Raw genomic sequence first — 23,766 nt, forward strand, 5'->3', positions numbered from 1 at the left:
CCTGGCTTCAAGCAATCCTCCCACCTTGGCCTCCCTGAAGATTTATTGTTAAATAATCTGGCCAGGCTCGGTGGCTCATGCCTGTAATCCCAGCACTTTGGGAGGCCAAGGAGGGTAGATCACTTGAGGGTAGGAGTTTGAGACCAGCCTGGCTAATATGGCAAAACCCTATCTCTACTAAAAATACAAAAATTAGCCAGGCATGGTGGCACACGCCTGTAATCCCAGCTACTCGGTAGGCTGAGTCAGGAGAATCATTTGAACCCAGGAGGCGGAGGTTGCGATGAGCCGAGATTGCACCATTCATTGCACTCCAGGCTGGGCAACAAGAGCAAAACTCTGTCTCAAAAAAAAAAAAAAAAAACAAAATCTAACCCCTGAATTTGTTTCTTGTTCCCAATTATTAGTTTTGCTGTTTTATGTTTATAAATTTTTTTTTTACTGCCATCTGCTTTTTTTTTTTTTTTTTTTTGAGACGGAGTCTTGCTCTGTCACCAGGCTGGAGTGCAGTGGCGCGATCTCAACTCACTGCAACCTCAGCCTCCTGGGTTCAAGCGATTCTTCCGCCTCAGCCTCCCGAGTAGCTGGGACCACAGGCGTGTGCCACCATGCCCGGCTAATTTTTTTGTATTTTTAGTAGAGATGGGTTTCACCATGTTGGCCAGGCTGGTCTTGATCTCTTGACCTCGTGATCTGCCCGCCTCAGCCTCCCAAAGTGCTGGGATTACAGGCGTGAGCCACCGTGCCCGGCCCTGCTTTTTTTTTTATTTTAAAAATATTTAAGGCTGGGTACGGTGACTCACGCCTGTAATCCCAGCACTTTGGGAGACCGAGGTAGGCAGATTACTTGAGGTCAGGAGCTCAAGACCAGCCTGGCCAACATGCTGAAACCCTGTCTCTACTAAAAATACAAAAATTAGCCGGGCATGATGTTGGGTGCCTGTAATCCCAGATACTTGGGAGGCTGAGGCACTAGAATCTATTGAACCCAGGATGTGGAGGTTGCAGTGAGCCAAGATCGTGCCACTGCACTCCAGCCTGGAAGACAGAGCAAGACTCTGTCTCAAAATATGTATATCCTATATATACATATTTGAAGTGGATAATTTCTTTACTGATTGTACCACTTTAGCTACCGCCTTTGCTTTGTATCGGTAGCACTCACCTTGCAATGATTTTCTGAAATAGTACATAATTCAAGCTTTCATTTGTACCCAGATCGACTTATTTAGGAGAGCACTTCTAATTTAAAATGTCTGAGGATGCATGGGTTGGTTTTTTCTTTGTTTGTTCTTTTTTTAGTTTAGCTATTAACATCTAGATTTATTATTTCATCGTCAAAAAACGTGACATTCAATACCTGCTGCAACTACCATATTAAATGCCTCCTGGTCCCATTTGTATAAAATCAGCTTTTCTAAGTGGTCCATGGTTGATGAAAGAACATGATTATTGCTTACATAATGTATGACACTTCAGAAAAGCCTATGCTTTATTCACTAGACACATTTGTTTATGTATTTGCTTTATTTGTGAATTAAAGACAAAGCGGGTTATAAAAGGACATTATAAAAACAAAAAGACTCGTTGGCAGGGTGCTGTGGCTCATGCCTGTAATCCCAGCACTTTGGGAGGCCAAGGCAGATGGATTGAGTGAGTCCAGGAGTTCAAGATCAGCCTGGGCAAGGTGGTGAAACCCTGTCTCTACCAAAAATACAAAAAAATAAAGATGAAAAAACAGCCGGGCATGGGGGCACATACTTGTGGTCCCAGCTACTTAGAAAGCTGAGGAGGGAAGATCACAGGAGCCCGGGAGGTGGAGGTTGCAGTGAGCTGGGATAATACCACTGCACTCCAGCCTGGGCAACAGAACGAGACCCTGTCTCAAAATCAAAGACACAAAAAGAATTGAGTTTTCAGTTTCCATGGTTGTGAGAACGAACAGTAACCATACCCAGTATTGTTTTTTAAAGTATTGTGAAGCCAATCTCATGCATGTTTCCACATGATTCAAAGATTCGTTACAAATGTCAGAGGCCCATCATGATTGCCTGCCATCCAGTCCTGTGAAGAAGGCGGTCAGTCATCAGAATAGCTCCTGGGACCTCTAGCGGGATAGGTGACTCTCCTTCCACAGGACCCAGCCGGGCACAGGCCACATCTCTAAGCCTTACCTGAGCAGCCTGGACACCTGAGGAGTGATCAACACCACCAGCTTCCTCGTCGGCCTGTGTCTCCTCAGTGACTGCCCCAGGACCAGGGCACCCTGGCAGTAGATGTCATTGGTGGCCAGTGTGACAAAAGCCTGATCAGTCACTGTGAAAATCAACAAAAACACCAGAGTTACACTCATGAGGCACGGCAGGGGCGATGGTGCCACAGTCGCCTCCTCTCCTCTCCCGAGCATCACGGCTGGGGCCCGGCGCGGCGGCTCACACGTCATCCCAGCACTGCGGAAGGCCAAGCCGGGTGAATTGCTTGAGCTCAGGAGTTTGAGACCAGCCTGGGCAACATAGTGAAACTCCATCTCTACAAAATATATAAAAATTAGCTGGACATGGTGGCATGCCTGTAGTTACAGCTACTCGGGAGGCTGAGGTGGGAGGACACTTGAGCCTGGGAGTTCGGGGCTGCAGTGGGCCATGATTGCACCACTGCACTCCAGCCTGGCCGACAGACTGAGACCCTGTCTCAAAAACAATCACGACTTGTGCTGAGTAGTCAGTACTCTGATTCACATACACGTTTCCTTTCATTCTAAACAAAAGAAAACACAGAAAGAGTGTGAAGAAACCTTAAACATGAGGCAAAGTCAACCCAACTGCTACGACCATTTCCTCACGCTGAAATGCCAGGGAAACTCACAGCTACAATCTGTATGAGTTCCGCTCCTTTATTTTATATTGTGTTTCACTCTTGAAAACTCAGCCAAAGTGTTTAGATCTTAGATGAAAACAAAAGGCAAAAAGTGGAAGCAATGCCTTGATTCCCTGAGTTACAGCAAAGATGTAATCCAACTCACTCAAAACAACTGTGCTCTGAGCTAGTGCAGTGGCTCATGCCTGTAATCCCAGTGTTACATACAGGAGGCCAAGGAAGGAGGATCGTTTGGGCCCAGGAGTTTAAGACCAGCCTGGGAAACACAGCAAGACCTCATCTCTACTGAAAAAAAAAAAAAAAAATTAGCCGGCCTGGGCTGGTGGCTCACACCTGTAATCCCAGCCCTTTCAGAGGACAACGCAGGTGGATCACCTGAAGTCAGGAGTTTGAGACCAGCCTGATCAACGTAGAGAAACCCCATCTCTACTAAACATACAAAATTAGCCAGGTGTGGTGGTGCATGCCTGTAATCCCAGCTACTTGGGAGGCTGAGGCCGCAGAATCTCTTGAACCCATGAGGTGGAGGTTGCAGGGAGCTGAGATCGTGCCGTTGCACTCCAGCCTGGGCAACAAACAAGAAACTCTATCTCAAAAAAAAAATGCCAGATGAGGTGGTGCACAACTGTAGACCCAACTACTCAGGAGGCTGAGGCAGGAGAATCGCTTGGGCACAGGAGGTCAAGGCTGCAATGAGCCATGATTGCACCACTGAACTCCAGCCTTGGCAACAGAGTGAGTCTCTGTCTCAAAATAAAATAAAATAAAATAATTTTAAAAAAAGAAAGGAAGAAAAGAAAAGAATCGTGCTTTGTAAAGAAACAGCCAAACATGTTATTTAAATTCTGGACAGACCATTTCTTAAAAAGACTTCAACTCAGGGATGTATGAGGCAGGAGAGACAACAGCAGATACAATTTATGGCAGTTTGAAGTCTCTGTGCATAAGACTGATGTGAACTTTTGTAATGACTTTCAAACCACTTGATTCTTGGGCACTCAAGCCCCTGTTGCCAGGAGGGCATCCAGCAATGCCAAGTCCCACAGTGTCCAGCCCAATATACTGTCCATGGAAACTAAAATTCTCAGCATGTAGGTGACCATGGCGCCTTCCCTGGAAGCAACACTCCAAGCAAAGCCAACCCACAATTCGCACTAAATATAACAAACACAAGTGTTCCAGACGTGTGTTCCAGGGCTGCCTTCTCGACCTTTACATTCCGATGGGGTAAATTCCAAAATGAGCCTGTTACAGCTGCTCCTGTAGACAACTCCTCCCCACCCTTGCACGAAGAAGGAAAGAGAATTCCTGACATCTCCAATACAGACAGCAAATTTTACAACTTATTTCTGCAGAACAAAAGACACCTATCTGTCATCAATCTATATCTAGTTATCCATCATCCATCCATGCATCCATCTATTTATCTATCATCTATCTATGCATCCATCCACCTACCATCTATCATCTATTTATCCATCTACCTATCATCTGTCTACCCATCCATCCATTTATCTATCATCTATCTATCCATCCATCAATCTATCTTCTATCAATCTTCTATTTATCTATCTACCTATCATCTATCATCCATCCATCTGTCATCTAACAGTTCTCTGCACATCTATTGTTATCTATCGATCATGTATCTTTATCTATCCATCCATCAGTCATTCATCCATCCATCATTTATCTATCCATCTATTCATCCATCCATCCATCATCTACCAATTCTCTGTACATCTATTTATTATCTATCTTATATAATCTGTCTCTATCATCTATCAATCCTTCCACTCATCCACCTATCTATCTCTATCATCTATTCATCTATCATATATCCATCTATCCATCTATCCATCCATCCACCCATCATCTACCAATTCTCTGTACACTTATTTATTATCTATCTTACTATAATCTCTCTGTGTATATCATCTATCTATCCAGCCTTGCACCCATCCACCTATCTACACCATCTAATCTATCTATCATCTATCCATCAATTCATCTATCATGTATCTATCCATCTACCTATCACATACCTATCCATCCATCCATCCATCATCTACCTATCGTCTAGCAATTCTCTTCACATCTGTTATTTATTATCTAGCTTACTATCATGTACCTCTGTTATCCACCTATCTATCTATCTAATCCATCTATCTCTAACATCTGTTTATCATATATCATCTGTATCTATTTATCTATTATTTATGGACCTATCGTCTTTCTATCATCCATCCATCTATCTCCATCATCTTTCTACCTATCACCTTTCTATTATCCATCCACCTATCTATATCTATCACCTACCTATCATATATGTGTCCTCCATGCCCTCTATGTATCTACTTATTTATGTCTATCAATATTTCTATCATCTACCTATCTACCTAATTATATCTACCACCATCATCTACCATCTATCTCTAGTTTTCTTAATTACTAGCTTTAAAATGATAATCATGGTGATTACTACTCCTTTAGACATTTCCAAAGGCCGGAGCTCTGATCAAAATTACTTCCCAAAAACAGGCATAGCTGTCATGAACCTGTTCGGTCGTCTGTTAGGCTCTTTTGTCTCTAAGCAGAGGAGTGGGAGAGGAAGCAGACACTGGGGACTGGCATCTACAAAGCCCAGAGCTGGCCAAGGTAAAGGTGCTATGTGAACTTCACCCACAGACCTCGAAAATCAGATAATGTGTAAAACAGGGCCAGAGGTCCAATCCCTTACCCCGTCCTCACCAAGGTTTCTCTGATCCATATCTTGAAAGAGTGTGGAGGCAGAAAGAACCACCAAGTTGAACCCCCAGCGTTGAGCCCTAAGTGTGAACATATTTCTAAGCAGCATAATGGGTATCCCCACACCTAAACATATGACCTGCTTAGAGCTTCACCTTTCCATGCAAGCTCTCAGAATATTAATGGGAAATTAACATAACATGTGCACAGGTTACCAGTGTTTAGTCCATACACAATGTTGTGCGACCGCTACCTTCAGGTAATCCGAGGACGTTCTCATGACTCCAAAAGGAGGCCCTGTACCCATTAAGCAGTCACTCCCTATTCCCTCTTTCCAGCCCTGGCAACCACAAATCCACTTTCTATCTCTATATTCCTATTTTGGATATTTCCTACAAATGGACTCATACACTCTGTAGCCTTTTGAAAATGAAATACTTTTCTCTATTTTTTCTTTTTATTTATCACAATAAACTTCACATGACATAAAATTCACCATTGTAAAAAGCACAATTTATCACAATGTTGTACACCCACCACCTCTGTCATCACCCCAAAAAGAAGCCCTGCACTCATTCAGGAGTCTCTCCCCATTCTCCCTTCCCCAGCTCCTGACAACCACCAATTCACTCTTTATCTCTATGGATTTGCCTATTCGGCACATTTCATGTCAATGGAATCAAACATCATATGGCCTTTTGTGTCTGACTTCTTTCCATCAGCATGATGTTTTCAAGATCCATCCATTTTCACCATTTCAACCATGTAACTAAAAGTGTAAACCGGGAATCTTCCAAGCAAAGATGGTGGACAGGGAGCTCCTAGTTTCTCTTTCTTTCGTTCTGAGATAAAAGGAGAACAAACTAAAAAGTGTGCTAGTGTGAACCCCAAGCCAACAAGAAGGCAGGAGAAAACCGTCAGCCAATAACAGAAACTGGAGAAGTCACTGAAATTCTGCAAAATTCTCAGAAGCCCAATATGCCCATCACCAGGGGGAAAATCAGACAAGATGATCTACTCTAAAGGAAATAAAAAGCCCCCCAAAAAATAATCACCACCTCATAAAAGTGGAATTCCTAACCTATAACATAACCTTCACAAATTCAGACAAGTCAGCAACCCTTGCAAATGGGCACAGCTCAGCTTACATTCCTCATTTTTATACATGTGGATATAAAGCATTACCAAACGTTTGAAAAGCACCTTCACCAAAAAAAAGACAACTGAAAAGTTATGAGGTGGAGTGGGAAGAACCCCACAAATACCAGGCAGTCCATGAAACAGAAATTCAAGGACAGACAGACATAAAAATTCTGACTGCACTAATTAGTTTTATTTCAAAAGATTAGGGGGAGAGGGATACATCTATAAACCAAGAATCAAATGCTACAGAAAACATCACTCCAAGGATAAGAAATAATTCTTAGAAATTTAAAATATGATTTGCTGGAGTGAAAATGGAGTAACAGAAGGTTTGGAAAATGTCATTGAGGAAATCTCTCAGAAAGTAGAATAAAGGGACAATGGAAAATTTCAAAAAGCTAGAAGCCTACAGTAGCAATTCAGAAGGTTCACCAACATGGGTTTCAGAAGAAGAGAATAGCAAAAAAAAAAAAAAAAAAAAAAGAAAGAAGAAAAGTTTTCAAAGAAATTAAACAGGAAATTTTCCCAACAGCAGAAACTCAGTCTTCAGATGTAAAAAGCCCAGAGAGTATGCAGCAAAAGAATAAGAAAACCAAGAAAGAAAGAGAGAGAGAAAGGAAGGAAGGAAGGAAGGAAGGAAGGAAGGAAGGAAGGAAGGAGAAGGGGAGGGAAAGGGAAGGTGAAGAAGGGAGGGGAGGAGAGTAGAGGGGAGGGGAGGGGAGAAGAGGGAAAGGAAGAAGGGGAGAGGGAGAGATGCAGAGAGAGAGAAAAAAAAGAAAAAAAATCAACAGTTCTTATCTTGACAATATGTTTCTGGAATTTAAAAACACCACGGATAAGGAGAACATCTTGAAAATGCCAAGAAAATGAAAGTAAAATAAAAATACAAATCAATCCTACAAAGGATGAGACTTAGACTTCTTATCATGAATAGCAGACAGTAAAACAGAGCACCATATCTAAACTCTGAGTGCAATGGTCCTCAACCTAAAATTCTATACCCAGACCAAATAGCTAAAATTCTATACACAGGGCAATTAGCACATCTGCTGCACATTTAACTACCATGTACCATTTCTCTGGCAAGTATTGGAGTATATGTTTCATACTGAGAATGGACTTGTATTCATTTAATTTACAAATAGATTTTTTGCACACGCGCGTAGTCCCAGCTGCTTGGGAAGCTGAGACGGCAGGGTTGCTTGAGCCCAGAAGTTAGAGGCTGCAGTGAGATACAGTTGTGACACTGCACTCCAGCTTGGGTGACAGAGCAGAACCCTGTCTTTAAAAAGAAAATGTGTGTGTGTGTGTGTGTGTGTGTGTGTGTGTGTGTATATTTAATTGCAAAGCAGATGGCAAAGTAAAAAATAAGATAAATCAAATCATATATATTATGAAAAGAATCATCAGCAAAGTAATGTCAAACTGAAAACAAAGTGCCGTTTACAATTTTTAGTCTTTGATTGGCTATATTAAGATTTATTTGTAATCTCCAATGTATAGATTATTGAAATCTGAGGAACCATGTTTAAGGACCATGTGAATTGAAGAATAGAAAGGAAAAAGGAGTGCGTTGTTTAGGAACTACAATGACAAAGGTAAGAGAACCCCCAGTAGGGGGACATTGTTTTGAGATTTCCTCCTGACCTGACTGTTCTGTCCACCTTTGAGATGCCAGAGGGATTGATTCCCCTCTGAACTTCACCATTGAATCTGAGAATGAGGGCTAAATCACACTCCAAAGGTCAGACTTTGGGATTTCCCTTCAGAAATAGATGATTGAGGTTAGACCTTGCTATTTAGATGCTTGGTCCTGCAAGAACAAGCTTTGCAGAATATTTGCCATGCCAACTCCTATACCCCAGTAAGGAAAAGTCTGCTGTCTCCAATCCCACATACTGACCTGCACTCTTAAGGAGCACAGAGGAAGAATAGATAATGTGTAAAATGAAACTTGGCATCATCTGGCCTGGGTCATGAGCTCCTCAACTGGTAGATTCAGATCCCTATTACCTACCTCCTAGGTCTCCCTAAGAACCCCAGAAGCCTCCTCTGTGCAGGGCATTTACAACATGAATTCTGTGGTAAGGAGAAGTCCACTTGCCTCCAATCCCACATTCTACTCTTGTATAACTAACCTGAGATCTTAAGAGAGAGGCACCACAAAAAAGGTTGGGGTTTTTGTTTATTTTGCTGTGGTGGTGGTTTTGGAGACAAGGTCTCCCTCTGTTGCCCAGGCTGGAGTGCAATGTTATGATTTCAGCTTACTGCAGCCTCAACTTCCTGGGAGCAAGCAATCCTCCCACCTCAGCCTCCTGACTAGCTGGGACCACAAGTGCACACCACTGTGTCCAGCTATTTTTTGTATTTTTTGTAGAGACAGATTATGTTGCCAAGGCTGGTCTCAAATTCCTGGGCTCAGGTGATCTGTCCACCTCGGCCTCCCAAAGTGCTGGGACTACAGGTGTGCCACTGTGCCTGGCCTTTTTTTTTTTTTTTTTTTTGTCAGGGTCTTGCTCTGTCTGTTACCTAGGCTGGAGAGCAGCAGCATCACAGCTCACCGCAGGCTAGAACTCCTGGGCTCAAGCCATCCTCCTGCCTCAGCCTCCTGAGTAGCCGGGACTACAGATGCTCACCACGGCACCTGGCTAATTTTTAATTTTTCTGTAGAGATGGGTTCTCTTGCTCTGTCACCCAGGCTGCATCTCGAACTCCTGGCCTCTAGCGATCCTCTGGCCCTGGCCTGCCAAAGTGTTAGGATTTCAGGTGTGAGCCACTGCATCAGACTAGAAAACATTTAAAGTGGGTCTCACATCAACCACCCTGAGTGACAACTTCCCTCCTTTGCATTCTCTGCTCTACCGAGTAGATTCTGCTCCCTGTTATCTGTCTCCTCAGTCCTTAGAACCACATCTTCTCCCCCAACATACAGTGAAAGTCATCAGTTTCCTCATTGTCTGCAAATGTAAGCCGGGTCCATACTGCTGCTCATCTCATCCCTCACACTCAGTCCTCACATCCATCTCAACCCCTCTAGGTCTTAAAGCATAGCCTATGAGCGGACACCGTGGGGCTACTATCACTCCCTTAATTCACCTGGAATTCCCTCTCCTCCCAGGCGCACAGTGACAATGGCAAAGGCCACCCATCCCTCGGAGATCTTCCTGCAAACCCTGCTCCGTAAGACAGCCCTTGTCATCACAGTCCCTCACCTCCCATGAGGCAGGACCCTTTATCTCTTGTGCTCATTTTGCTTACTGGTGGGCTCATCACTGACTCCTTTCCCTAGCAAACTCATGAATGAGTTTCCTGGGGCTGCCTTGAGAAAGTACCACAAACTGGGAGGCTTAAACAACACACATGCCCTCTCTTACAGTTCTGAAGGCCAGGATTCCAAAACCAAACTCTAGGGGAGGGTCCTTCCTGCCTCTTCCAGCTCCTGGTGGCTCCAGATGTCCCTGGCTTGTGGCCACATCACTCCAGTGTCTGCCTTCATCTCCACATGGCCTCCTCTGTGTCTGTGTCTCTTCTTCTATCTCTTAGAAGGACACTTGTCATTAGTTTTAGGGCCCACCCAAATAGTCCAGGATAATCTTATCTTGAGATGCTTAACTAATGACATCTGCAAAGACCCTATTTCCAAATAAGGTCTGTAAACCTAAACTAAAATTCTAGTCCTCCCAACTATGTAAATGGCCAATGGCACTCCAAAGTTAACCTGAAAAACGAGTTCAGGCCATAATAAGAAGAGATGGTCAGACATGCCTCATCATACCCTCCTCCCTTTTGGAATTCAGGAAAAACTGACCGCCATAAACATCAACACAGACCTCAAGTCTGATAAGACACATTTACAGTCTATTGTCTCTGAAGGCTGCTACCTGGAAGCTTCATCTACACAATACAATCTTGGTCTCTACAACCTCTTCCCATAACCCATTTTCAAATCTACCTATGACCTGATGCCACCCCCAGCAACTCTCTTGCTTCAAGTAGTCCCACCTTTTCAGATCAAACCAATGTACATCTTACATCGTACATATATTAATTGATGTCTCACGTCTCTCTGAAATGTGTAAAAGCAAGCTATGCCCCCACCACCTTTGGCTCATGTTGTCAGGACCTCCTGAGGCTGTGTCATGAGCATTCTTTAACCTTGGCAAAATAAACTTTCTAAATTGGTTGAGACCAGTCTCAGACACTTTTGGTTCACAGGTCCCATTCACAACTTCTGGGGGAATGTGAGTTTTAGGGGGGACACTGCTTAGCCCAGTCCACAGTGCTGTGCACATAAGCTGCCCACACAAGGGCATCTGCTTAGAGAAAGAGGAAAGGATTGAAGCTGGAGGCAGGAGACAAAGAAGGTGAAGGGGCAGAAGACGTCTACGTGGACCTAATGACCTGCTCTCAGTGCATTACACGTTCATTGTGAATTCAAGTCCCAGGCAATTCCCACGCACGAGACTCTGCTAGGTACTGGGCCCAGCAGCTGACAAAGTGCAAGCTCTGTCCTCAGACACCCGCAGCTCCATGAGAAACGTCAGCCTTAACAAATGAGTGTTTTAATACTGCAAGCCAAGTCCTGTGGCTGGCAGCAGTTTTTGAAAGGGCACTGTATAAGCTCAGTGATAAATGGCCAGGAAGAACTTATCCAGGAATCAGTGGATCAATAACCAAGAATGAATATGGCTCCCATCCATCCAGGGTCTAGACAAGGCGTACCTATGTACTATCATTAATTCCCTTTGCAACACAGAAATGTGCTTCAAAAATGAGAAAACCAGGGCTTCAATGATTAATTAAATGTCTCAGGTCACCCCTGACTCCAACACCCACAAAAGCCCTCAAAGTAGCTACTGTGTCCTGCCTCCAATAAGAAACTGGATTAAAAACAATAAGGCAAAGAAGGAAGAGGCGAAAAAAGTCTGTGAGCCAAAGCCAGAGGTGGAGATGATAGGTCACACTCAGCATTCCTGGAGTACGAATCCTCCCAATGTAGCAGCAGTGGCCGGAGAACAAGGACCAACAGGGAGGTGGGTCAGAGGGCCCAGACTACGAAGGTGATATGCAGCATTTTCTATTATCCTCAGGCGTACGAGGAGCTATTTGAGGGTTCCAAGTCCTGTAAGAAGGTCTCATCTCCATTGCCAGGGAGGGCCCTCTGGCTATCTAGAGAAGAGGATGATGGAAGTGAATTGGCCAAAGCAGGGTGCAGAGGACAGTGAAGAGAAATGGCGAAATGATCAGTGATCGACCTCCACCTGTGCTGCTTTTATAGCTCTTCATGAGGACACCAGTGACAACCAAGAGAAATGGCAAACTGATCAATGACTGATAATCAGATGCACTGGTTTTTTGCCTCTTCATGAGGATCTCAGTAACAACGGAAAGAAATGACAGCGATCAGTGATTGATAACCATGTGCGCGGACTTTTTATCTCTTCATCAGGACGTGAGTGACAACTAAGAGAACTGGCAAAGTGATCAATGATTGGTAACCATGTGCACTGGTGTTTTGATCTCTTCATGAGGATCTCAGCGACAACTAAGAGAAATGGCGGAGGGCTCATTGATTGAAAACCACTTGTGCTGGTTTTATAGCTCTTCACGGAGACCTCAGGGAAAACACTATGATTAATGGTTGTTATAGACGGATGATAACCCATCCTGAAACACCTATGATAAAACCCTAAGCCACGGGACCTCAGAATGTGTCTGTATTTGAAGATGAGGACTTAGGTAAAATGAGGTCACTAGGGTGGAACCAGCAGCACTGCTGTCCTCCTAACAAGGGATGAGGACACAGACACACACGGAGGGATGACCTTGTGAGGATACAGAGAAAGATGACATCTCCAAGCCCAGCAGAGAGGCCTCAGGAGGAGCCAGCCCTGCGCACACCTGGACCTTGGACTTCCAGCCTCCAGGACTGTGGGAGAGTCAATGTCTGCTGTTTAAGCCTCCCAGTCTATGGGACTTTGTTATGGCGGCCCCAGCAGACAAACACAGCAGTATTCAAATGAATGAGTTATCTAATTATGGGCTGAATTGTGCACCTCCAAAATTCATATATGAATGTTATAACCTCCAGGACCTCTGAATGTGACTGTATTTGGATATAGGGTCTTTAAAGAAGAGATTAAGGTAAATGAGGTCACTCGGGTGGGCTTTGGTCCAATAGGATTGGTGTTCTTATAAGATGAGGGGATTAAGCCGGGCACAGTGGCTCACACCTGTAATCCCAGCACTTTGAGACGCCGAGCCAGGTGGATCACCGGAGGTCAGGAGTTCAAGAACAGCCTGGACAACACGGTGAAACCCCATGTCTACTAAAAAACAAAAATTAGCCGGGCGTGGTGGTGGGTGCCTGTAATCCCAGCTACTCAGGAGGCTGAGACAGGAGAATCGCTTGAACCTGTGAGCTGGAGGTTGCAGTGAGCTGAGATTGCGCCACTGCCCTCCAGCCTGGGCGACAAGAGTGAAAATCCATCTCAAGAAAAAAAGAGAATAGGACACAGACACACACAGAGGCCTCAGGAGGAAGCAGCCCTGTCCACACCTACCTTGATCTCAAACCCAAAAGACAACGCAGACATGGCTACATTTAGAGTGAGAGTTTTATGGAAATACTGGACGCTCTGTTTCTCTCTTTGGTTTAGCATGGGCAGAATACTGACCACAGTCACATAATGACAGGACAACACCAGTTGGCACAAGAGCTCTCTCCAGGAACAAAGGATCTGACATTCAGACTTTTGCTTTGACGTCTGAAGGTCACCTCCTGAAGGTCAGCCACTTCCCACGCAGGACACTGTAAAACCCATCTCAAGTGCAAAGACAGATAGCAGATCGCCATGGAACAGAGATGAAACATTGATTGACAGGCGCTTAGCTTCCACATCGCCTTGCCTCAAAGAAACGACCGGAGATCAAGTCCTGGTGCGGTGCTGGAGAACAGCCAGTTATCCAATGCTACTGCGTTGAAGGAGGCACTTTCCACTCCACGTGCCACCGCGCTGGGCACTTTCAGCAGCAGCACGGAGTAGAAACACAGCAAGAAAATCTGTCACTGCACTCCAGCCCACAAAAAGGAGATATTGTCACAAAATTAAGTCCAGCCTGGAGATCGTAGGGGCTGAGAATTTATGCATCTGTGGCAACGGTTTCTTTCTACCCCTTGCCTGCCCTCCTGCACTCAAGGCATCTTCTAATCACCCCTCAAAATCACCTTAGCAGCTTCCTTCTCAGCCCTTCTCTACTCAAAGGTGGCTTTTGTTTTCTGCAGAGTTGAATCTTCTCTTCCGGCACGAGGCTGAGCAAGATGTATCCGAATGTCCGTCTTGAATGCTGCTATTATACAGACCCTAGCAGGCTTGGGGAAATGTGTGGCTTTCACTTTAGAGAGCTCCAAACGCGTCCCTAGAACAGAGAATCTTTTCTGCCGTTCCTTGGAACAGCGTTTTCCATACACCTCATGAAAACAGCCCTTAAGATCCCTCCCCTGACGATTTTCCTCTCTAAGTCCAAAGTGGGAGAAAACAGGATGGAAGCAGCTCTGGCATTTACTAAATCTCTCCTCTGAATAAAAGAGTAATCTGTTCTGTGTGTGTCTTTTAATTGCACTCACGGCCAGGCGCGGTGGCTCATGCCTGTAATCCCGGCACTTTGAGAGGCCAAAGGAGGAGGACTGCTTGAGCCTACAAGTTCGAGAGCAGCCTAGGCAGCATAGTAAGACCCTGTCTCTACAAAGTTAAAAAAAAAAAAAAACATTTAAAAAGAAATACATAAAATACACTCAGGAATGATCCAGTTTGGTCTGGTACAAGGAGGTGTCTTAATGATTTAATGATTAAAAATAGAACCAGTATCTTTCTTACGGGATGAGGTGACAATATATGTTCTCATATCTAGGCCTCTGAAGTCAACCAGTCTATCTGATGTCCACAGAACCAAGTGCAGAGAGATAGGGCTCGCCAGTCCTCAGGGGGCAGGCCTTTCCTCAGCCTGCCCGCTGCCTGCAGGAGGATTAACCTGGGTTCATATTTTCTTTCTTGGTGTTTCTGGAGACAGGGTCTCACTCTGTCACCCAGGCTGGAGTGCAGTGGTACAATCATGGCTCACTGCCAACTTGACCTCCTGGGCTCAGGACCTTCCCACCTCAGATTCCCTAGTAGCTGGGACCACAGGCACATGCCACAACTCCCAGCTAATTTTTATTTTTATTTTTCCTAGCGATGTGGTCTGACTATGTTACCCAGGTTGGTCTCGAACTCCTGGCCTCAAGCGATCCTGCTGCCTCAGCTTCCCACAGTGCTGGGATTACAGGTCTGAGCCACCAAGCCAGGCCATCCCTGCATCTGTGCTGGGCACAGAAATTAAACCGATGGCCTGAACTCCAAGAACTGGAAAACAGCCTCTTCCCAGAGTTTTAGGGCCATTTTAGGAGAACAGACTTCTTGCCATCGGCCTTCCAGGCAGTGAGAATGTCAGACAGTTCAATGCTATTCCCAAGAAACAAGCCCAGTGAAACTTCCAGGACTACATCTTACAAAGGGAACTGGTGAAATCCCAACGCCACGTTCAGTTGCTACCAATCACTCCCTCCCAGCAGCTGAAGCCCACCGCTATTTCCAGCAGCGTCGGATGGACCAGTCCCTCCAGACCCACAGAGACCTGGGTGAGGCAGTGAGGGGAGACTCGGATTTGGGGCAGTCCTGGGTCGAACTGGGGTTCTCTCCAGCACAGACCAATCTCAGTCAAGCCAGCAGGAACAAGCAGGCTGAACTGAAGGAGCCTGAGCTACTCACCCGACATGGTCCTCCGTGCCGCGTGCAGTGGGCGCCGGGGAGCAGTGGGTGGACTTCCCCACCACGAACCTGCAGAGCAGAGGCGCCGTCTCCAGGAACCCGCGTGGATTTCCAGGCCTGCGGACGACAGAGCGGCGGTCCCGACACCCTGAGCCTCAGGCCCCGCCGGCGTCACCCCCGGCCAGCTACCCACACTGTGTCACTGCGCCTCACGGGGCCCCGGCCTCCTCCGACGCCCCCACGATCCCCACTCCCCGCACTTCCTCCGTGGCGCTCCAGGTCAGCCTCCTGCACTCTGGCCAGGGTCCCCTTGACCCCCTGTCCTCCCCAGTGTCACCTGAGACCGCGCTGCGTCTAAACACTCATGTGCCCAGCAACCACACAGCCCCCAGGACCCCCCGACCGACCTCTGCAGTATGAGCAGCCGCCCCGCGCACCTGCTTGGAGTTCTGGGCCCACCCCTGCGCTCCCGGACCCCGGGATCTGCACTTCCTCCGAGCTTGGTTGGGCTGCCTCTGCCCGCGCGCCCACCGGCCAGACGCCGTTCCCCCGTCGCTCCAGTAACCCCCCGGCCCACCCCCTCGCCCCTCGCCCCTCCTCAGCAAGCGCCCCCAAATCCGTTCCACGCCCTGCACCTCTCCCTTCCCCCGAGCTACCACAGCCTCTGCCTTGGGACCGCGCTCCCAACCCCAAGCCTCCCAGCCCTACGCCCCAGCCCCCGTCTGTCCTCCGTCCTGGGGCAGCCTCGGTCTCCCCGCGACCCGCCGCGCCTGGACCTGTACTCCCCAGCACTCGGCGCCCCCGCTCGGCGCACCCAGCCCCAAGCGCCCCAAAACCCTCCTCTCCTTCGCGCTTGGGCAACCTCTGACCTCCAGCCCCCTGCGCCCCTCGCCCCTCCTCTACACTCCAAGCCGTCGCCCCTCCCCCAGCACCCAGCCTCGGCCTCCGGGTTGCGCCCCCACCCCGCTGTACGCCACCCCCCCAGACCTCTAGGTGTTGGGGCAGCCTCTGCGCCCCCCGGCCGTCCCCTGCACCCAGGCTTCCTCCACGACCCACGGCCCCCTGCACCCCCGCCCCCCGGCAGCCCCCGGCACCTCTTCCGCGCTGCGACAGCCTCTGCCCTGGTCCGGCGCTGGAGGCTCCGAGGGCATGGATTGGCTTCTGTCCGGAAGCCCGGCCCCGCCTCCCTCGCGGGCGCAGGTCCTCTCCGCCCAGCTGCAGCCCCCGCCCGCAAACAAGCCCGCGCGCCGCCTGGTGCCCAGCCCTGGCTGCCGGGGAGAGACACCGGGGAACGGCCAGGGGCTGCGCCCCGTGCCGCGCCCCGCCCATCGCCCGCCGCGGCCCCCACTGCAGGCCGCGGTTTCTAGGCTTGGACATTTAACCTTCAATCAGCCGGCCCCAAAGTAAATGTTTGCAATGGCTTGAGGCCCTGGGCCCAAGGCCAGCGCGCAGCCCGGGTGGAGGCCGCTCCTCTGGTAGCCTTCCAGAGGGAGAAGGCAGGGCTCGTACGTGATCTTAATGCATGAAAAACGCACGTGTGCAGACTTGCACGCCTGAATGAATGAGTGCACGAAAGAGAGAATAACTGAGTGTTCAGGCCTCAGCTGTTGCATGCATAGCGAGTGTGTGACTGGCTGGCTGCACGCGGGGTATATGCATGGATGAGTGAGTACGTGTGTGTGTGAATGCATGTGAGGCGTGAATGAACAACTACACATGAATGAGCTAGCGAGGAAATGAATGAACCATCAATGTTTGCGCCAAGGAGGGAATGAATGAATTTAGAGATATATGCATGAATGTAGGAGTGACTGTGCCAAAAACTAGGTGAATGCATACATGCACGAATGAAGGCATGAATCTATGAATGAGTGAATGAATGAGTTGAATGCACGAATGATAGAACAAGTGATTTCATGCATGACTGAGTGCATGAATGAGTGAAAGTGAATTTATGATGCATGAATGAGTGCATGAGTGAGTGAACAAGTGAATTCACGCCTGCATGAGTCAGGTGTATGAATGAGTGAGTGAGTGAATGAGTGAATTCATGCGTGACTAACTGCATGGATGACTTAAGTCAATTCATGCATGTACAAGTCCATGTATTAGGGAGCGAATTCATGCATGCAGGATTGAATGAGCACGTGAAGGCATGCATTTATAACGGAATGAATGTGTGTGAGTGAATGAACAGGATACGTGACAAGTGAATATGTGGATGAATGAGTGAATAAATATGTATGAGTCCATGAGTGAGCTGAAGAAACTAGCATGTGTGTTAATGCACACACACATGACTGAATGAGTGAAGATTGCATACGTATCATGAATTAATGTATTATGTATGAGTGAATAAGTAAATTGAATGCATGGACAAGTTAATGGATGGATGAATGAATGAATAAGTGAAAGTGTGAATGCATGCATGCGTGCATAAGTGAATTAAGTGAATGAATACGTGAATGTGTGAATGCATGCCTGTATGAGGTGAATGAGTGAATGAATGTGTGAATGCATGCATGTATGAATGCATGAGTTGAATGAGTGAACTTACTTGGAGAAGAAGAGCCTTCATGTGACCATCAGAAAGAGACAGCAAAGGAACCCAGATTCTTGCCGAAACTGTCAATGGAGATCAACGCAAGCTACAGCCAGGCCTTCCTGATTTAGATTAATACCTAGCATGATCAATGGTCTGTGGGTACCAGGCACTGTGCCGAGGGCTGCCCCTGCATCAGCTCAGCCTTGGGGACAGGTATTGGTGGTGTTTTTAGCTCTACTTTACAGATGGGCCGAGAGCTGTTGATAAACAGTGGAGGCAATCTCTGACCTCCCACAGGCTACATGCAGGAATTTAACTCGTGACTACTGGGGCTTGGTAAGACATCTGCAGGGCATAGTAAGCCTCAGGAAGGCACATTTATTTATTTATTTTTTTTACATGTTATTACAGCATTTTTTTTCTGCATTTGTATCAAACAGGTTTACATATCAAATTTTATTGATTGATTTACTTTATTTTATTTGTATAAATTTACGGGGTACAAGTGCAATTTTGTTACAAAGATATACTGAGTTGTGGTGAAGTCTGGGCTTTCAGTATAACCATCGCCTGAATAGTGTACATAGTACCTATTCAGTAATTGCTCATTCCCCGCCATCCTCCCACTCTCTCACCCTTCTGAATCTCCAATTTCTATTAATCCACTCTCTATGTCCATGTGGACATATTATTCAGCTCCCACTTATGAGTGAAAACATGTGGAGTGCTGTGCTCTTGCGCTGGGTAAGGGAGCCATCCTATGGGAAAGGGTCTTACCAGTGTTCTAACAAGAGATGCATTGACAAAGGACTCAAGACAGCTCCTGCCTCCTGGACTGTTGAGAATGATGTGATTGTCATCCTGATCCCTTTCCCAGGGTTAGATGGAAGTTACTACTGGAGTTTTTCACCAAGGCATTTGTGGCATCGGGGCTGGACTGCCTGTGGTGGGCCCATCCTGTGCACTGCAGGGTGTTGAGCAGCCTCCCGGGGCTCCATCTGCCAGATGCCATCAGCACACTTTCCCAGTAGCGACAATTAAAACCGACCTCAAACATGGCAAAGTGTTCCCTGGTGGGGGCAAGGGCAGAAGGATTCTTAGGCTGTGAGCCACTGTTTAGATAGATGATAGATAAATAGATAGATGATGGATGGAGAAATAGGTCAGCAGATACATGATAGATGATACACACACAGATGATAGACAGATGAGATAGATAGGGTGGACAGAGAGATGACAGAGTGGAGAGATAGGTGATTGATAGATAAACAGGTGATAGATATATGGATAATAGATAGTACGTAGATGGAGATAGATAAGTAGATAGATGATAGGAAGATAGATAATAGATAAAGATGATAGATTGATAGAGCTAGATAAATACATGAGAGCTAGATGGAGATGATAGACAGATGATACATAAATAGACTACAGCGCAGTCTCTGTGGTGGGCCCATCCTGTGCACTGTAGGGTGTTGAGCAGCATCCCTGGGCTGCACCCACCAGATGCCAGGAGCTCCCACCCCCTCCTAGTTGTCACAACTAGGAAGATCTCCAGACCTTGCCCAATGACCCCTGAGGGTAAAATCATCCCCGTTGAGAAACCCTGCAGAGTAATAAGAGAGCCCCTTCTAGGCCCTAAGGAAAGACACGGGAATGCTGCCCCTTCCTCAACCTTCCCACGGCATCTTCACCTTGTGTTTCCAGGTATTCCCAGAGAAGAGTGGCAGGTGAAACTCAATGCACACCACCCCAGGCCGGCATCCTCAAGATAGATGCTCTCTGCTGTTAAGCAGCTCCTTGGCAGGGTAGACAGGCAGGGGCTGCCTCCCGCCTCCCTCTAAGCAGCTGTCATCTCCACTGCCTGGTGAACACACTTTTCTCCCCATGCAGAGCAGAAGCCTCTGAGCTCCTTAACACACATCACGCACCCCGGACATCTTATCCAGAGCAAAAGTTGGGTAACATCCAGCTTCACCTTGGAGTCCCAGTCCTTACGGGCTTCAGGTCTTTGCTGTGGCGTCATCCTGTGCGCTGCAGGGTGTTGAGCAGCATCCCTGGGCTGCACCCACCTGACACCTGGGGCACCTCCACACCATGGCGATGACCAAGTGTCTCCCAACAGAGCAAAAACTTGGGCTTCTATTTACTTGTGATGTTTTTAATGCACACCCCAAATTAAGAAAACAAACTAAACAGAGCTCTCCTGTGCTTTAGCAAGGGTGCGGAAAACTTCAAACTACACTAGTGGTTTCTTTAGCCTATGGCCGGCTTTCTCAGACTCTTCACTGTGGATATTCGGGGCTAGAGCATTACGGCGGCGCGGTCCTGTGCACTGTACGCCGTTTAGCAGACCCCCTGGGCTCCACCCGCTGTATGCAGAAGCGCAGCCCACCTAATCATAACAACCACAAATGACTGCACACGTTCCCAAGTGTTCTCTAGCGTCAAAAGCACCCAGGTGACAACCACTGCCATGATTCGATGTAGAGAGATGGATGATAGATAACAGAAAATAGATGATAGATGATCAATACTATAGATAGATCGATAATAAGTAGACGGTAAGAAACAATGATAAATATAGATGGATGACAGGTAGATGATAGATATAGAGTTAGACAGATTACAGATAAATGATGATTGATACATTAGATAGAGATACAGATAGAAAATAATAGATAAATGATGATTACAGACAGATAACAGACAAACGATGATGATGATGGCAGGTAATAGGTAAATGATGATGATGGTAGGTAGACAGGCAGACAGACAGACACGTAATAGATAGATAAGTGACAGATAATAGATAAATGATGATAGATGGATGGATGGATAGATGGATAGACTGATGACGGATAAAGAGATGAATAATAGGTAGACAATGGATAGATAAACAATGATGGTAGATTAGTTCGAGAGACAGAAACACAGCCAGGCAGACAGACAGATAATAGGTAGATTGATGATGATGATGATGAAGATACGAAGACAGATAGATGATAGATAATAGATAAATAATGGTGATGGATGGATAGATAGATAGATAGATATTAGATAAATGAAGATGACAGATGAATAGATGAATGAATCTCTGTGGGTGTTGAGCAGCGTCCTAGGCCCCACCCACCAGCTGTCAGGAGCACTGCTCTTCTCTCAGGAACACGGGGTCTCCAAAACAGAATCCCAGGCTGCGTTTTGCCGAACACCCTCTCCCCATCTTTTGATTTTGAATTAGGGGTGAGATGTGCAGGCTCAGTCCTGGTCCAGCAGCACCAGCGTCACCTGGGAAACTGTGTCATGCACATTCTCAGGCGCCTGCAGGCTTCCCCCGACGGCCCTATGTGAACCGGGCCTTCCCGAGTTCCTAATGTGCAGCTAGGCTTGAGAGGCACTGCTTGCGTTTCTGAGATTTGAGGGTCGTGGGGAAGGGTAGCTGGAGCCAGGAGGACTGGAAAGGGTGGGGCATGGATTTGGCAGAGACAGAAAAGGGTTGAGGCAGCCAGAGAGAAAAAGACGTTGGCAAAATTGCAGGGATGTTTAAACAGCATGTTTAGCGCATGCAGGAGGCCTCGGTCTCTCAACACAAACAAGCGTACGTGTTGCACCATTCTCTGCCCCATAAATCACCCCACTCCTCCTCACCCGACCTTTCTCCCATTCCACTGAGAATTTGTGCTCTGAAAGCAGAGCATAAGGCCCTAAGCCACAAGGCAACTCTCATGATCCCCGGGCAAAAGAGCTCCGTTTTTAAACCCGGAGGAGGCATCTTCCTCCGGGGGTTGAGGGGCTCCTGTTCCTGTGTGTGTTGGTCTCCAGGAAGCCACGGAGAGCTTGGCAGCGGGTGAGCTTTGTCATGGGTGCATTCGGAGTAAATCTTTCTCTCCTCCCTGATGCCAATTTTCCTCGGTAGGCATTTAAAGAAAACATCAAGACATTTATATGCCTGGGACAATGTTATCGGAGAGGTAGTTATAGGACCTTCTTAGAGTTCTGTGTGTGTTCGGAAAGGGAGGATTGAAACCCAGAAGGCAGCCGGGCATGGTGGCTTACACCTGTCATCCCAGCACTTTGCGGGGCAAGGCAGGAGGATCGTGTGAGCTCAGGAGTTCAAGACCAGCCTGGGCAATATAGTGACATCCCTCTGTCTTTAGAAAACATTAAAAAAATATGTAGCCAAGAGTGTTGGTACACGCCTGTTGTCCTAGCTACTCAGGAAGGCTGAAGTGGGAGGATCGCCTGAGCTCAGGAGTTCAAGACCAGCCTGTCCAATATAGTGACCCATCTTTACAGAAAAAAAAAAAAAAAAAAAAAAAAAACCTTAGCTGCGTGTGTTGGCACATACCTGTAGTCCCAGCTACTCAGGGGGGCAAAGTAGGAGGACTGCTTGAGCCGCGGAGGTCAAGCCTGCAGTGAGCCATGATCACACTATGGCACTCCAGCCTGGGCGACAGAGCAAGCCTCTGTCTCAAAAAAAAAAAAAATCCCTCAAACTCAGAAGGCACAGAACAGATGTTTGTGCCAAGCTCTTTGATTGCACATGATTGTGACAAAGGTTCTAAGAATTGAAGACAAGTTCAGAATGAAAAAACACATTTGCGATACACAACGTGTCTACGTGTATGTGTGTGCGTCACAATTGCAATTACATTTCAATATTTTATCTTTTGGTAAAGATTAACATAATAATATATAAAGAACTGCATTGGCAAACAACTTCACACAAAAATAAGCAAGTGATTTGCAGCACGTGCTCCTGTCAACCACTATTTTTCCTTTCTCTCAAGGTTCCTTCATGCTTTCTCACCTGATCACTTACTTTTTTTTTTTTTTTTTTTTTTAGATGGAGTCTCACTCTGTCCTCCAGGCTGGAATGCAATGGCATAATCTTGGCTCACTGCAACCTCCACCTCCTGGGTTCAAGCAATTGTCCTGCCTCAGCCTCCCAAGTAGCTGGGATTACAGGCATGCCCCACCACACCCTGCTAATTTTTGGATTTTTAGTAGAGATGGGGTTTCACCATGTTGGCCAGGTTGGTCTTGAACTCCTGACCTCAGGTGATCTGCCGGCCTTGGCCTCCCAAAATGCTAGGATTACAGGTATGAGCCACCGTGCCATCCTAACTTTTGTATGTTTAGTAGAGACAGGGTTTCACCATGTTGGCCAGGCTGGTCTCGAACTCCTGACCTCAGGTGAGCTGTAGGTACAGCAGTCATCTTCTGCCATGAGTGAAATGGGCCAATGACTTATGAAACACAGGACTGCAAGACACAGAGAACCTGGCTGCTTGAAGACATTGTTAAACCCTCAAATTGACCCAGCCCAGAGGTCCCGAATCTAAGTACATCTTGTTACGGATGCTGTCTTTATTGCTTCAACCATTTTGAGTTGGCAGAGATAGAGAACGGTTGAGGCGGTCACATGGGGAGGGAGATTGATGAAACTACAGAGATGTCGGGGGAAAAGTGTCATCATTTATAAAATCGAGTAGAAATTGTGAAACATGTTGGTCACAGAATTCCTTTGCCCTCTTTTTTTGTTTTGCATTGTTTCTCTACCTTTGTTGGGTCACAACTATTCCTGAAAAAAAGCTATGGACATACACAATGTGTGTATATAATGTAAGGGGTTCATAGATTCCT

General features: G+C 46.8%; 1 protein-coding gene across 21 annotated transcripts in view; it reads right to left on the bottom strand.

Moving 5' to 3' along the window:
- The window catches only part of GYG2 (glycogenin 2), a 64,373-nt gene that overhangs the window by 34,666 nt on the left and 5,941 nt on the right, over positions 1-23,766 (bottom strand). For 13 of the 21 annotated variants that reach the window (XR_010338177.1, XR_010338178.1, XM_064364543.1 and 10 more), the window contains 2 exons: positions 15,576-15,692; positions 2,175-2,316 (listed from right to left, as the gene is read on the bottom strand). Coding sequence is in view for 19 of the 21 variants with exons in the window: in XM_064364543.1 (XP_064220613.1) it covers positions 2,175-2,316; positions 15,576-15,692 (259 nt within the window). In the remaining 2 variants the exon portion in view is untranslated. Of the gene's footprint in view, positions 1-2,174; positions 2,317-2,436; positions 3,318-15,575; positions 15,693-18,132; positions 18,201-18,897; positions 19,191-22,468; positions 22,587-23,766 lie in introns of those variants that run through there. The other 8 variants (XM_064364553.1, XM_064364558.1, XM_064364554.1 and 5 more) reach the window with 7 other exon arrangements.

The sequence above is a fragment of the Aotus nancymaae genome, unplaced genomic scaffold, assembly GCF_030222135.1.
Source record: "Aotus nancymaae isolate 86718 unplaced genomic scaffold, 86718_ANA_hifiasm-v0.15.2.pri h1tg000058l, whole genome shotgun sequence".
NCBI classification, from domain to species: Eukaryota; Metazoa; Chordata; class Mammalia; order Primates; family Aotidae; genus Aotus; species Aotus nancymaae.